A 15,450-nucleotide genomic window follows, 5' to 3' on the forward strand; every position below is an offset into this window, starting at 1 on the left:
GCCTAAACAATCAATCCTACATATAGTATACAAAGTACAATGTAGAAGATCCATACTGCAGTTATTGTTTTCTCTGTAGATAGAAAGTAAATTGTAGGGTGTCCCAAGGTCCAGAATCAGAAGTGGTATAATTTATTTTGAACTAGACCCGTTAGGGCCCTGTTTCCAGTGCCCCTGCCTTTGGGATCAGGTGGGTGGCAATCTGGGAGAGGGCCTTCTATATTGTGTGGGTAAACTGCTCCAGGGCTATCAGGTCTACCACCTGAGTGACATCCGGGCTGGTGGGCAGCAGCCACCGGATGGCCAAATCTACTAGCCCAGGGGTAGGGAACCTGCAGCTCGAGAGCCGCATGAGGCTCTTCTGCCCTTGCACTGCGGCTCCACAAGCCGAGCCGTTGGCCCCATCCTTGCCCGCCCTGCAGGGTGGGCGCACCAACTGCCCACGGCCGGCTGGGCCGCGCCGCGGGCTTCCCCTCTCGCCTGCCCTGTTGGAGCGGGGTGGGCACTTTCCCGGCGGCCGGCGAGGCCAAGCCGCTGGCCCCATCCTTGCCCGCCCTGCAGGCAGCAGGGCGGACGCATCCATGCACTTCTCAGAATGAGCGGAGTAAAAGATAAAAAAACCCAAAATATAAAGTGTTATCTTTATTTTAAATGTCAAAAATTATTTGCGGCTTCAAGTGTTTTCTTTTCCCATGGAAAACGGGTCCAAATGGCTCTTTGAGTGTTAAAGGTTCCCTACCCCTGTACTAGCCCATTCATGACCACCTGGGGCCTGTCTCCCTTCTTACATGTGAGAACGAAGCCTCTGTCTATAGCAGCTCAGGAGGCATGTCATATCTATTAGGATGGCGTTTTCTGCTGGGTAGTCAAGGCATCCCGCCACGTAGGGCGGACGTGACCTGTGCCTCGCCTGTCAGGTAGGGCACCAACAAGACAGCCCATTGGTCCTTAGCCCACCCCGTGGCCTCTGCGGTCCTTTCAAAAGTCTCCAGGAAACTGTCGACATCATCCTCCCTTGACAGTTTGGTCAGTGGGACATGCAGGAGCCGCCCTAGTCCTAGGACGCCCCCGGCGCCCTTTCCCGCCACCTCCCCCATTTTCTGAGTGAGGTCATGCAGAGCCGCACTCTGCACATCCTGCCTCTGCATGTCCTCTTTCATCAGCGCCATGTGTGTGTCCTGCTGTATCTGGGCCAACTCACGAGTTAACTTGGCCTGGTGTTCGGCCATCCCTTGCCCAAACTGAGCGAAATCGATTGCCCCTTCTATTTCTGAAGGTTTCCCTTCCGGCAATGGGGCCTCGGGCCCTGGATGCAGGGCTTTAAGCACCGCCAGTCACAAACACCCTCGTCCTGCTGGGGCCCACCCTGGAGGTCGAGGAATATGCGGCAAGAGTCTAATGCCAACTCCTAAACTGCCCGCATTCTCCACCACCTGTGGCATTTCCCCTAGTTGCCCCAGCCCCGCAGGTGGCTGTACCGACCCACCTTCCCTGACCTGGGGGTTGGACTCCCCAGACGATGCTACATTAGCTTGGCCCTGAGGGCCAAGGAACAGTCTTGCCCACAGGGCACCTTGCGTTAGGACACGCCTTGTACCCTCCTCCCGTACCCTGGCCTGGGGTCCCGGTGCTGTTTGTCAGAGCTACCGGCTTGCCTGACCCCTCTCCCTCTCTCTGTTGCCTCACAGAAGAGAGCCCTCTGAATGTTTCTCCCCATCTCCGGCTTCCTTGCCCCACCCTGTTATGCTTCACAGGGGTGGGGTGGGTGTACAGCTGGTGTGAAGCCCGGGGTTCCCCAGCCTGTTCCCCCACAGCGCTGGGCAGCAGCCCCTTCTAAGCTCCTCGCCTCTCTACCACCCCCTTCCCCTGCCAACGCCCTCCCCAGTCCCTGCTGCAGCGGCTGCTCCAGAGGCCCATTTCCCTTCTTTTATCTTGTTCTCTTCTTGGCCCAGCTGCAGCTCATCACTGTCTCTCACAGCCGGTTCAGCTGTGAGAGGCCCCTCCCTGCCAACTCTCACTCTGCTGGCTTTTACTCTGTCAGCTGTTATCCTGCTGTCTCTCCCTTTGCCAGCCCTTGCCCTGCCTGCTGTGCTGAGTCCGGGCGCTGAGGACATGGCCGCGCCCGGACACTCTCTTTCCAAGAAGATTCAACTGTCTTTTTCTGTTACTATCTTCCATCAGTGGTTGAAGACATTATTGCTTCATTTGGTATTCCTTCCATGATTCCTCCTTTCTGACTAATGTTTTAATGGCTGTTTTTATGTCACTATGTATATTAGCTATGTTTCAGTTGTTTTAACAATGTGTTTTTTGGGGGGGGGAACAGTTTATGGTTTTTAAATGTGATTTTACTATGTATGTTTTAATTTGCTGTTTGCTTGGTGGTCTTCATGAGGGCAGAAAGGCAGAATATAACTTTTGTAAAGAAAAAAAGATTACAAAAATTTCTTTGCATGAATCTATGGGACATCCACATCTGGAAAAATCTGTGTAGTTGACTCGCAGTGTTGCTGCTGAGAGCCACTGATGCCCAGGACTAGTAACAGACCTCATGTTCGATCTGTGGGGAGCCCGGTTGGGGGGGGCTGGTGGTAGGCCTCCCCCCCAATTGTCTGAGCAGTGGGGAACTAGTGGCAGGAGCTTTACTGCGGCGGCAGTTCCCTTCACGGCAGCAGATACAAGATGCTGGTGGTGATAGCTGTATTAGTGAGTGGAATGGGAGGAGGTCAGTGGCAGAGACCCCCCTGCAACAACGAGAGTGAGCCCCACCGAAATGGTACAAGTGGGTGCAAGTTGGTGAGAGGTACATCTTGTCACATCGAGGAGTAAGGCGCCGAGCAAAGGAGAACTGGTGGCAGAGGTTTTCCCGCAGTGATGGACTTGGATTTCCCATGGTGGCAATGGTGGACGTTTTTAAACTTGTCTGTACTGTTTGTGGTTGGGGGGTGCCTTTGGGGCACTATACTGACTGTGATTCCCAACAGCTTGCCAACAACAGATTAAACAACAGAGTTGGTGGCAGAAATACCAGAAGAACTGCTGGCCTCCCTGTACTGAACATTTACATCACCACTTTCGCTGGCTCTGCCGAAATGTAGTTTAATATTAGGTGTATAGGCTACCAGGAGTTGTTTGTCTGTATTTGTGACTTAGTTCTCTTGTATTTAGCTAGGGATTGTAGTTTCTCTTATATGTTGTCAGGAGTAGAGCAGGAACTAGGTAGCTCTACTAGGTTATTCTTGCAGCAGTTATAGTGAAGGGTAGTTTAGTCTTACAGGGTAGTTTTAGTTTATTGGTAATGTTTTATAGTGTATATTGTACTGTTATTTTTTGCCTTGTTGCTTAAATTAGTTTATTGATTATGTATTGTCATGAAGTTTATATATGGATGCGTTGGAAACATTTGGTTGGAAATGTATCAATATATTTCTACTTGATTGTTGTGTATTGCTACTCTGATGTTGTTAATGTATTGATTATATTGATGTATTAGATATTGTATGGATTTAGTTGATACCTGAATTGTCTGTGAATGCTGCTGTTTTGGTTTTTATAATTTGTATAGCCTGAAATGTTTAGCCGCCATCTGAAATTGGTTCTATTTAGTCTTATGTATTTTATTACTGTTACTGTTTGTTATTGCTATATTGTTGAAATGTATTGTTTATCATGTAGTTAGCCGCTCTGAGCCCTTTGGGGATAGGGTGGGGTACAAATATAATTGAAATGATAGAAATGAAATGATAGATGAAGGATAGGCTTGGTTTAATTTATGAAGGCTCAGTTTAGGCCACGATTCCTCATCCTGCTCTGAGCAGTAAAGCATGATAGCTTTAGGATCTTCTGAAAAGAAGCAGACTGGTATCCAACACTACTGTGATCACTGGGGAGGGGAGGGAAGGGGAGGGGAGGGGACGGGAGGGGAGGGGAGAAGGTATGATACACACATATACTTCATATAATTGTGTTCTATGGAAATAGTGAATAGAGAGATCCACTTTCCTATTCTAGAACTTAAGTGTTATTCAGTGAATTTAAATGATAATAAGTTCAAGAGGGAAAAAAAGTATCTCACACAATGTAGAATACTTTTCAGAATTCAGAATGAACATTGGGTGAGATCTCAGATAAAATCAAGATTTTAATTAAGCTATTTCTTTGGGTAGAATACATCCTCCATATTGTCAACTTTCTTTAAATCACCCTGATCACTTTCATTCTATGTTCAAATTCCCTTCCTGAAAAGACATAAATTAAATTTGCACAAACCAGGCAAAATGAAAACAATGTTGGCTAAACAGCTGCAAGTTTGGCCACAGTCTGAATTATGGTTGTCAGGCTCCCTAATCTGAGAGACTAGCAGTGCATTGCTACTATAAACCACACAGGAGGTTTTTATGATTGAAATCAACAGGATGTTGTCACATGCCCCCTTCTTCCTCTGAAAACACACATACACATGGATGGATCACTGAGAGCAAGTAATATCATAGAACAGTTATATTTCTGAGTTCATAACGATCTGAAGAACATAGATCTACATATGTGTTAAAATATGATTTTAATGATAATAATATAAATGCATAACATTAAAATAAAAGGCATGCTATGTCTATCTAAACTTGGATTCTGTCTTGGCAGAATAAAAGACTGCCTTCTCCAAAATACCAGGAAAACCAGGGTGATTAAGGATTAAGAAAATGGATTAAGCATTAGGAAATTGGATTAAGGACTAAAAAAACTAGAAGGGTAGCTAGCCATAATATTTTGCAGAAATTCTTCCATTAAGATGCTCTTGTTTGGATTTGGAATCATAAATAATTTGGCAGTGTATCCTTTCTGGACATTATATCACATCTGGTAAGATTTACTCAACATTTCACCCCTTGCAGAATTTACAAGTCATTATCAGCATCTTGAATGGAGCTCATGATGCAGTAGAAAATCATCAATGAAAACTTGTGTTAATACTTTTGTGAACCTAAATCCTACAGATAACTAGATTATTGTTTGTACATTTTACAACTCTCTGGTGATTCCCGTCCCCCCCAAAAAACAGAACAAATGCAGTGAATTCTTGTGTTTGAAAGCTCTGAACCCTCACGGAGTTCAACTACCCACCCCATCTGATTCCTCTTCATCTAACTTTTCACGAGCCCAGTGAGTTCTTACAGCCCAATCTAAAAGGGAGGGTAGAGAAGTGGCTGGGGACAATGTCAGTGCAATTGGTTGTGAGAGCAACAGGGGAGAAGGGAAAAACCTTTACTCCCCCAGGAAGTAAGCCCATTGTGAAGAACGACTTATGCCACACTTTCAGTGACTTAAGTTCATGCCACTGGTAGGTGGTGTTCCCTGCATGAAAGAACCCTGGGAATGCCCCCAGAACACTTTCCATGACGTCGGCACAGGTCCATAAACACAAGGGCCAGCACTTCCAGATTCGGCCACTGTACATCAACGCAAAGGTCCAACAGGAAGGTCCAACACCAGCATAGTGGGCATGGTTATGGCATAGGGCATGAATGTTGATGTAGGGCTCACGATGCTTCCAATGCAGTTTCGGCCCCCCTTGAACTACACTCTTAGTATTCAGTTTCTGAAGTAAGAATTTGGAAATCACACCTATTACTGGGTGGCCTTCCTTCTCTAACTCAGATAAATGAATACTGGTTGTAGTTACTTAGTAGTGAGGGAAGTATATTCTGTACATGCCCAGGGACACCTCTTGCTGTAATGTAGTGAATGATATCCTGTAACACTATGAATAAATCTGCTCCCTGCTAAGTAATTATTTATAACAGAAGAGGATCTTTAGGGATTTTATCCAAGAGGCAGACTCAGGATAGAGCTACACTAGTGAAATGTACCACAATTATCATAATTCTTATATATGGTTGTAACAAAAGTTTTAAACAACACAATCAATCCATTATTTTTGTTCTTTCCCCATCACCTTTCTATTTTTTCTAAGAATTATTATGTTTTGGGTTTTTTTTGGGGGGGGCTATTATAAGGAACAGAGGTGCAACTGTTCTGCTATTTGGAGTACCTTTGCACTGAAGTTCCAACACTTTTTAAAGATAATGCATACTTTGCATATCAGAAAAACAGAACTGGCTGTTAACCTCTGAATTGCAAAGTCTTTCTCCAACATAAGTGGGTCTTCTTGTCAGTTTTCAAATGTTCCTGAGCAGATGAGCTGGTCCCATGTTTACATATGTATGTGCAATTTCTCCTAAGAGAAGCACTATTTGAGATTTCTCCTGGTGACACAAGGAAGTTTTGTATCACCTTGACATTTGGGGAGGAAAGTATTCAGTAGAAAAGCCACTGGTTTATTAAAATGAACAGTGCTCTCTGTTCCCTGCTTTTTTCTCTTCCTACTTGCCTTGTACTATCTGATAATATTGCTCATTGCAGCAATGAATGCAAATGCACTCTAAAAAAATTGTATAAGCTTCAAGGAATCCAAGTCTACACTTTTGCACTTTAGCAGAGAAAAGAATTGGTAGGCAAAATGGTAGAGATATGCTGTCATAGTGTAATGTGGATGGAGTTAATGATGGACAATTTGATTGAAGGGAAAAGCCACACTGCTGGATGACCTTCATCATCTAGTTTTGGGATATTTCTTTTCCATCAGTGTTCAGAATCTGTATAAGAAATTCATGGACTGATTGAGTTCTTCACTCATGCTGCAATGGATTACAAAATCTCCCTTAGAATTCTAGCTTTACTATATTCTGGTGTCTACATGGAGAGACTAATTTCAATACCTCTTACAGTGTACATACATAATCAGAGTTTCTATTCACTATTTTCTTCCCAGAAAAAATGTTAGGGTAAAGCCTCTTATACTACAGTCTTTTGCGGCTCCTTAATAATCTGTTCAGACAGAAAAAATTTCAGTCCCTTTTATTTTAAATGTGCTAAGACTAAAAATCTATTGATTTCAAAAGAAACGAGTCCCAGCATGAATTTGTCACATTTTCTGCTATTGCAAGATACAGAGGGAATGAAATTATTCATTAGAATTCCTATTGCTAAACATTTCTTCCTACAGATCTGTTACACTGCAAAATACACAATTTATCATACTGCTTTAACACTACACATGTAAAAGTAATCTATCACAAATCAATAGATGTCTCTGAATAAAACAAGGGAAAATGATCTAGCTTCCAGCAGCTGAACCACAATGGGATTTGTCATATCTATCTTTGGTCTAATATATATGTTTATTTGCTAAGAAGTAGAAGCCCTCCCCCAAATTCATGGTTAACCTTGCTTTGTTCACCAAATTTTCCAAAAATACCTTGAGACTATCACAGTCTAGATCAGCAAAAAATAATTCCTACCTCCCATATATTAAATATAGACAGGGATCCAAAAGCAGCATTTTATATGTAAAAAATTCTGTTAAGTAAAGTAATTATTCATAGATTGTTGCAATCAAGTCTAAGCTTGCTGAGTAAGTATTTAAAGAATCAATTAGGTAGGGACCTTAGCTCAGTGGTAAATATTTTTGTCATACAGAAGGCCCAGGCTCAGTCCCAACCATCTCTAGATAGTAGGATACGTCTGCATCAGACTCTGGAGTGCTGTTGCCAGACAGACTAGACAATATTGACACTGACAGTGGTGTAGCGCCAATGGAGCAGGGGGTGCATGATGCACCAGGTGCGTGCCAGTGTGGGGGCATGGCATGGACAGGCAGGGACATGGCAGGAGGGTGGGGCGCACACGTGCCCTTGGCGCTGTTTCCCCTCGCTCCAGCTCTGGTCACTGATACTGGTGGATTGATTCTGAAGAAGACAGATTCATGTGGTCAAATGTCACCTTTTATGTAGAATATTTAGAGAATTTATGGCAGCTATGAAAAATGCCACTTCATAGCTCACTTGGGTTGAACACCGACTGTCCTGAGGCAAACAAGTAAATGGAAAACCAGACTAGCACCAACCACTAATACTGAAACATATATGATCCTGCCAACCCAGTTCTGTTTTTTAAGTTTGTTTCAACCCTTTAAAGGTAGATAAACGTAATACTATTCTCAATCGGCTGCATGCAAACTATAAGAAAAAAAGTGAAAAGGAAGAAAGAGAGCTCTGTAAGATAACACAAAAGGTACTAAGTACCAATGTATCCCCTGTGCATTGTATGAAAAAAAACACCCATATCTCACTCTGAAGCAATATTGTTTCATTATTTATCCATTAAAGATATGACACTACTTGCTGGACAATCCTGATCCTTCTCTCTGTATGATAGTGGCAGACTTTCTCCTGGAAATTACTAAATGCCAGTAGATTTCCCTCCACTTAACATTTATTTCCTGTACTATATATGTTTTTAATCAGTTTTTTTTACTATTGTTGTACTGTTGTCTATGCCAATAAAGGCTTGCTTGCTTGCTTGACAGGGGTCCCCAATCTTTTTGAGCCTAGGATACCTTTGCAATTCTGGTATAGCATTGAAGATATGTAGAAACAATACACAACTTTAAAAAAAATACAAGCTAGGTGTCAATGTAATTATGTGTGCAAATGTGACCTCTATTTATATGACATATTTAATATGTTAAGGTTTTTGCACTTTATCTTACAATTGGCTAAGGGTTCGAATGTCCAGTGATGAACTCTTAGCCAATTATGGTACAGGACGCACAGGGACCCAAGCCTTTTGCGTCCTGCATTCCCATTGACCATTGCCAGGCAGTGGAGCAGCTACTCTGCAACCTGACAAAGCCTTCCCCAGATGGGCCCACCATGGCTCTGCAAGATGCTTTCCTTCCCTCCCCGCCCACAGGACTACCCAACCAGCCCTCCATGGGCCTGACTAGCCCCTCCACTTCCCCACCCTCCCCCAGGGCTCCCCACCTGAGCCCTCCATGGGCCCAGCAAACACCTCCCCTTCCCCCCACTTCTATGACATCCCAGTTGGGCCCTCCGGGGGCCCAGTAAGCCTCTTCTTTCCCTTGCCCCCAGAACTTTCCAACCGGGCCCTCCATGGGCCCTGCAAAGCTTCCCTGCCTCCCCCTCCCACTATCTAAATTCTCCCCTCTCCCACCTGTAGCTGCCCCGTACCATCCTCCTTCAACCTGATCTACCCCTTTCCACCCTCCCCCATTCCTAGCTACCTCTTGCCACCCTCCCCCACTCCCCACCCTTAGCCAGCCATCCCTTGTCGTCTTCCCTATCTCTAACCACTCTTGCCACCCATCTAACCCCATCCCTAGCCACACCTTCCAACCCTCCCCCACTCCTAGCCACCCACTGCCACCCTCATCCAACTTTAGTTACCTCTTGCGACCCACCCCTAGCCACCCATTCCTACCCTCCTTCACTTTGATTCACCCCTTTCATCCTCCCCATCCTCTCCACCCCTTGCCACCCTCCCCCCCCACCCCTAGTCACAGCTTCTAACCCTCCCCCCAGTCTTACCTTACGGCCCTCCCCCCAGCCCAGGCTTTACCTTGCCACACTGTCCTACTAGAACCCTCACCTTTCCCCCCTCCCCCATCCCAAGCCTCCCCTTTCAAACCTCTTGCCATCCCAAGCCCTTTGGTTCCATCCTCTTCCAGCCCAACCCTCACCTTGCTGCCCAACCCCCATCCCAAGCCACTCCTCTCCATCCTCCCCCTATCCTCATCTTCCAATGTACCCCAGCCCACATCTCTCCAGCCTCTCTCACCCCCGAGATGCAGACCCAGAAACTCATAAAGTGTCACACTAAGAGTGGGAGGGGGCCTAGGGGACACTGCAGTCCCACTAAAGCCCATTGCAGAGGGAGATGCTTTCTTTTCAACCTTTTAGTAGGGCCCATTACATCTCCCCCACAATGGGCTTTGCTATTAGTCATAACATAATCTACTGATTATGATACGATTGTGCTATCATGGTAAATCTGGTAGAAACACCAAAACACTTTCAGCTTTATTTTATAGATGAAATAATATAAGAATGAGAACAGAACTGTGATCTTTCAGAAACCATATGAATGCAGTTACAACTGCCAGCATTATTTGAAATATGTTTAGATATTTATAGCAGCAACAATGTCATTACTAGAAAAAATTCCTGTCAGACTATGAGATGCAGATTTATGATCCGTTACAACTGAGTGGGTTGACAGGAAATTAAGAACAAGCTAGCTCAGTCATCACTGTATCTAACAGTCAAGATCTAGCTCCTTGAATGGATAATAAAATCAATTCAGTAGGGCCAGCAGCAGCTACCAATGGCATTCTGCCAACCAGGGAAAACCAATATGATTTCAGAAAAATCCAAATTTGCAAAAAAGAGAGATTGGGGCCAAGGGCAAATCCCAGATTTTTAAAAATGTGACATTTGAAAATGTGTAGATTTTTTTTAAAAAAGAGAAAGAAACAACAACAAAAACAACCCTCTGCTCTGGTTGGAGCTCAATTGGCACTGTGAGCCAGAGGCAGAGCTACCAGGGCAACTTCAGCCTGAAGGGAACAGGCTGCTTCTCCTTTTTTATATATCCCACAGAAGTAAATGAGAGTTTCACAATTTAGCATTCGTATTATGCATTTTAATTATGCTTATGCAGGACAACTGTCCATGTTTACCTTTGTTCTGCCTTCTGCTGATGAACTGGTATAATAAGACAAATGATGTTATGGAAGTGAGAAGTTCCTGTGGTGATCTGAACTGACACAAACCCAAAGGAAAAAGCTAAATAAACTTTGCTGTCTCACAATGAACTAATAGATGGCAGGGGGAAAAACACACTCAAACCTTTTCTGTTAGCTTTTCAGTATGATAATAAAGCCCAAAAACTCAATGTTGTAAAGCTAGTTCATTTCATTGTGGTGAAATCCAGAATCACTTACCCATAAAGTTAAGATATCCTTCTCCTCCAAGTGCATGAGTAATGAGGCGAATTATTTTATGAAGTTGTATTCCTCGATCAATAACTGGAGTGAGAGGTGAGAGAATACTCATATTGGTATACATCTCTGCATCCATCAGCCAAAATGCCAGAGTCTTATCACCGACAAGGGCCTAGGGAAATAAACAAAGGTGTGTGAACAGAAATTTTCTGCATGCCACTGATTCTTGGGATAGAAAGGAGATTTGATCTTCATAAACAACATACTCTCCAAAAAGTTAAAAAAAAACACATACAGGACATTATGAAATACTCTCCACATCTAAAACTCTTTGTTTAACAAGTGCCTTTGCTTGGGTATAGTTCATGGATTGAAGGAATTGCTGTGAAATGCCATAATATCTCAATTTCTGCTCCACTGCCTTGCTCCATTGGAAAATGAAGGAATCCAATAAGACAAGGTAAGCAAGGCCATTTGTGAAGAAGGACAGTTTTAACCATAGAGAAAATGAGGCAATCCATAGACTTGCCTCCACGGTAACTAAACATGCCTCTAAGCGGAATTTAAGACTCCTGGAGGAGTTTGAAATATGATTCTTAAAAATTTTGATTGGACTCTTTCAAGCATAATCTTATTAGCAGTGATACAAAGAGGTGCCCCATAAAGAAGTTGTGTTAACACTTTCATATAAAATACTTTGATAGCTGCTGAAACATTCCTACTTCCTCTACCCTAATAAAACCTTTGAATCTGTATAAAATATAGTATAAGATTTCAGAGTGAGACTTACAGTGCAATCTTGGGGGAGGGGTTGACCTGGCACCAGAGTAAATGCCCCTTGTCTAAGGGTCATTTACACCAGCATAGAGCTGATTATGCTGGTGTTGGAGGACCTCATGGCAGCACAATGATTGGGCACCAGTTCCACTTTGGCACCAGCTCTCCTCCATCACAGAACTTACACTGGGCTGAAGAAGGCATTTCTGGGGTGGGCTGGTTTTAGTCAGCTTCTGAAATCCTTTCAGCCTGAGAACACTCCAATTTGACCTACACTGGCAAAAAGGCACAGCCCATGGAGCAGTATAGAGAAATTCCTTGGAGGCTGGGGAGGCATGTCTATTGGCTTGCTGGACACAGTGCAATAGGCCTCTATGGTGGTGGTGTGACTGCTCCACAATTCCTCCTCTAGAATTGCACTCCCGATTCAGTTCCATGCATGCAAAATCAATAATTGCCTTACAACAATTATTCCCACAAAATATGTCAATTCTAACAAAATAGTAAATTTAAGAAAGTAATTATGAAATATGTTATTTCTAGGTGATTTACAAAGTATTTTCACAGAAGATGTCTGGGTTTCATTTAGTTAGCCAGTTTACAATGATTCAGTATGATCAACATATACTCAAATGAGTGCCTCAAAATGATAATACTTAGCATCTATATAGGACTCTTGGAACAGAAAACACTTTCCATGCTGACAATTGACCTTTTAAGCTAGACCAGTATTATTCCCATAAAGCAAATGGATAGGCTGAAAGTGAGAAGTAGAGTTGTATAAGACTGCTCAGTGAGTTTGTGGCAGAGGAATGTTTCGACTTGGATTCCTGCATCAAAGCAGTCATCATGTAAAAATAAATACATCTGCTTCCACACAAATATTTAAATATGTATCTTAGAGAAAATGAAAAAAAATAAACTTTATCTATATTTATAATCCAACACATGCCAATGACTTGGGTTGACAACACCTGCTTAAAAGCCAGTACAAATATATCAACTCAAAATAAGTATCTTAACTGGCAGAAAACTGCATGACACCTATTAGTAAAACATGCCTGAAAGTTAAACTCTAATCCCTTGCCACTCAAGCCTGTCCTCCCTCCCCATGAAAACACACAACTGTCAGGTCACATCTGACTTATGGTTACTCCCAGTGGGGTTTTCAAGGCAAGAGAGGTGGTTTGCCTACTCTATGTCTTGACCCTGATATTCTTTGGAGTCTCCCATCCAAGCAGTTGAGGTCAACCCTACCTATCTTCTGAGACTGGGCAAGATCAGGCTAGCCTGGGCTATTCAGTCAGGGTCTGTATTCCAGCCTCAATGACCTTCAGGACTTTTTGAGGATGTCCAATAACATTTCAGTGACTGCTAAATGCTAGGGTCAGAGATAAGCTGATTTATCTCTTTACTGATAGGAGTACTGCAAATATCCTAATCCAAAGAGTTCAACACAAACTTGAAATCTATAATAAAAACCTAATCACAGCTGCCAGTTCACTCAACCAATTTATTTATTTAGTCACCTTTTAAATTAAATCATGGTCTTTGCCTATTACAAGAAATATCAATCTGTGAAGCATCTCAGTCTAAAAGTAACAGTACAACAGGGAAGAGGTGCAACACCCTGGCTAAACCATTATTGGAACTCACAGTCACCTCTGCTTGACTGAGTCCAATGCCTAGATGTGTATCTATGGGAATGCAAAACCTGTTCCAAATGTCTGAAGAGAAATCAATAATAATAAATACATTTCTTTACTGGAGAAGTACACATACATTCAACAGAGATTACTTTTTTGCAGCATCTTTACTGTACCCAGCAATCCTTGCTATGGTTAAAAAACAGGGGCATGATGTCACAGAAAACCTTCACTGTCAGAAAGAATTTCTATCAACAGATCAAGATTTGTCTTCCTTTCTCCTCTAGATGCAGCACACAACCCCCTTTCCTATTCCAGTGCTGCTGCTACAGTATAGAAGACCCTTAGGAATAACATGGCATGACAGAGGGAGGAATCAGAGGGAGGAATCAGTGAAAAAAACACACCTATCAGTGGAAATTTTGTCCTGGACTCAACCTCTGACATAGAGCTGTGACTAAGAGACTGACTTGTGAAACCTAATTCTGTTTCAAATAACATTCCTAACAAATCTCACCACATGGGCTTAGAAAAGTCTATTCCCTCCCAGCTTCAGTCTCCCATGTATAATATACAGATAACGTATTCCTTTACATGGTTGTTGCAATTATAAAAGTAAGAATATAAGGAGCACTCCATAAGGGCTATATAAATGCCAAATATTTTTTATCTTACTGACAAGACTGGTATTCATGGATTGCTCTGGAGTTTCATTCCTTTGAACATTTCCAAGAGAGCAACACAATGCATTGTTCGAGAATGTGTTCAAAATATATACCAGCTTTTCCAACATTATTTCAGAACTACATTTTTTCCTCTTAGCTTTGCTCCAGTACCTGGTCATGACTCTCTGAATATGTAACATATTTTTCTCCATGGCGCCTGTTTGTTAGTGTAAACACTATATTGCCCATATTCCATTCTTCATCCTTATACTCCTTCAGATACTGGAAAAGAAAATCAGTCTAAATTAGTTCTGGTTCTGTTGCACTATATTGCATTTCTGTCCATGCTATGAAATTAGAAAACTAACATTAATATTCCAAGATTTCCAAAATTCAAAGTTCTAACTTTTGATGTCCCAAATGCCCTTATTTGAACTGTACTGGAACTACATAATTTCTAGATGTACAATTAATAACTTGAACCCTGTCTAGATATCTGTGAGCCAAGGAAGGCAATTCCTTCATCCTCCCCCAACAACCCCCTAAAATTGCTCCTGGGTGACAGAGAACCCAGCAAATATATGTTTTAAAGCTAAATGCAAGGATTGACAAAGTTTAGATAAGTGTAAGAATGTACAAAGTTTCATTCAAAAATCAAGCCACTAAATACATGAATCATATGAAATAGAATCATAATTGTTACATATTATGCTGGTCTTTGGAGTAAGCATAAACAAAACATTTTTTCCACCAAGTGAATTAGGGAAGACACCCCCCACCCCCAACCATCTCTCCACCAGATTTTCTTGATGTGCACAGAGCACTAACATAAGGCTAAGGTGACTGAGAAGCTTGCCTTCTGGTTATTTAAGTGCTGAATAGTAAAGATTTTACTGACATTTATAAAAATAAACTCAGAGGAACATAAGAATTCTGACCTGAATCCATTTGTCAGGAATGGCCATGGCTAGCCGGTAATCAAATCCACCTCCTCCTTCCATAACTGGTCGAGCAATGGCTGGCATTCCAGAAACATCCTTGAAAAATATACAAAACAAATAAAATTATTATCTGACAAGAGTTAACAAACCTGTAGCCTGAAATTAAGAAAACTTATGGGCCAAGTGAAGGGGGAGAGAGTAACAATCATATATACTGAGGAGACATGGAGATAAATTTCATTTTTGCTGCAAAGATCAGTGGTTGATCTTAGGCTAGCCAGCATCACTTATAATCTACCTTACAGGTATGGTATGGGAATAAAATGGGATGGAAAAAAAGCATATACATATGCCTGAACCCCTTCGTGGAGTTCATATAATACTGATTGTTGTGGGTTTTCCAGGCTGTGTTGCCGTGGCCTGGTGGATCTTGTTCCTAATGTTTCACCTGCATCTATGGCTGGCCACAGATGCAGGTGAAACGTTAGGAACAAGATCCACCAGACCATGGCCACACAGCCTGGAAAACCTACCACAACCAGTTAAGAACATAAGAAGAA

The 15,450-nt window shown here is 42.7% G+C and overlaps 1 protein-coding gene across 1 annotated transcript; it reads right to left on the reverse strand.

The window, feature by feature from the left end:
* Positions 1-10,839: 10,839 nt before the first annotated feature.
* Positions 10,840-15,268, reverse strand: LOC125430813 (1,4-alpha-glucan-branching enzyme-like). Its single transcript, XM_048493055.1, has 3 exons — positions 14,888-15,268; positions 14,121-14,231; positions 10,840-11,033 (listed from the first exon to the last, which is right to left on the reverse strand). The coding sequence occupies exons 1-3, from the start codon at positions 14,972-14,974 to the stop codon at positions 10,854-10,856; spliced, it is 378 nt and encodes a 125-aa protein (XP_048349012.1). The 5' UTR covers positions 14,975-15,268; the 3' UTR covers positions 10,840-10,853.
* Between the last annotated feature and the right edge of the window lie 182 nt (positions 15,269-15,450).

Source organism: Sphaerodactylus townsendi, linkage group LG04 (genome assembly GCF_021028975.2).
Source record: "Sphaerodactylus townsendi isolate TG3544 linkage group LG04, MPM_Stown_v2.3, whole genome shotgun sequence".
NCBI lineage: Eukaryota > Metazoa > Chordata > Lepidosauria > Squamata > Sphaerodactylidae > Sphaerodactylus > Sphaerodactylus townsendi.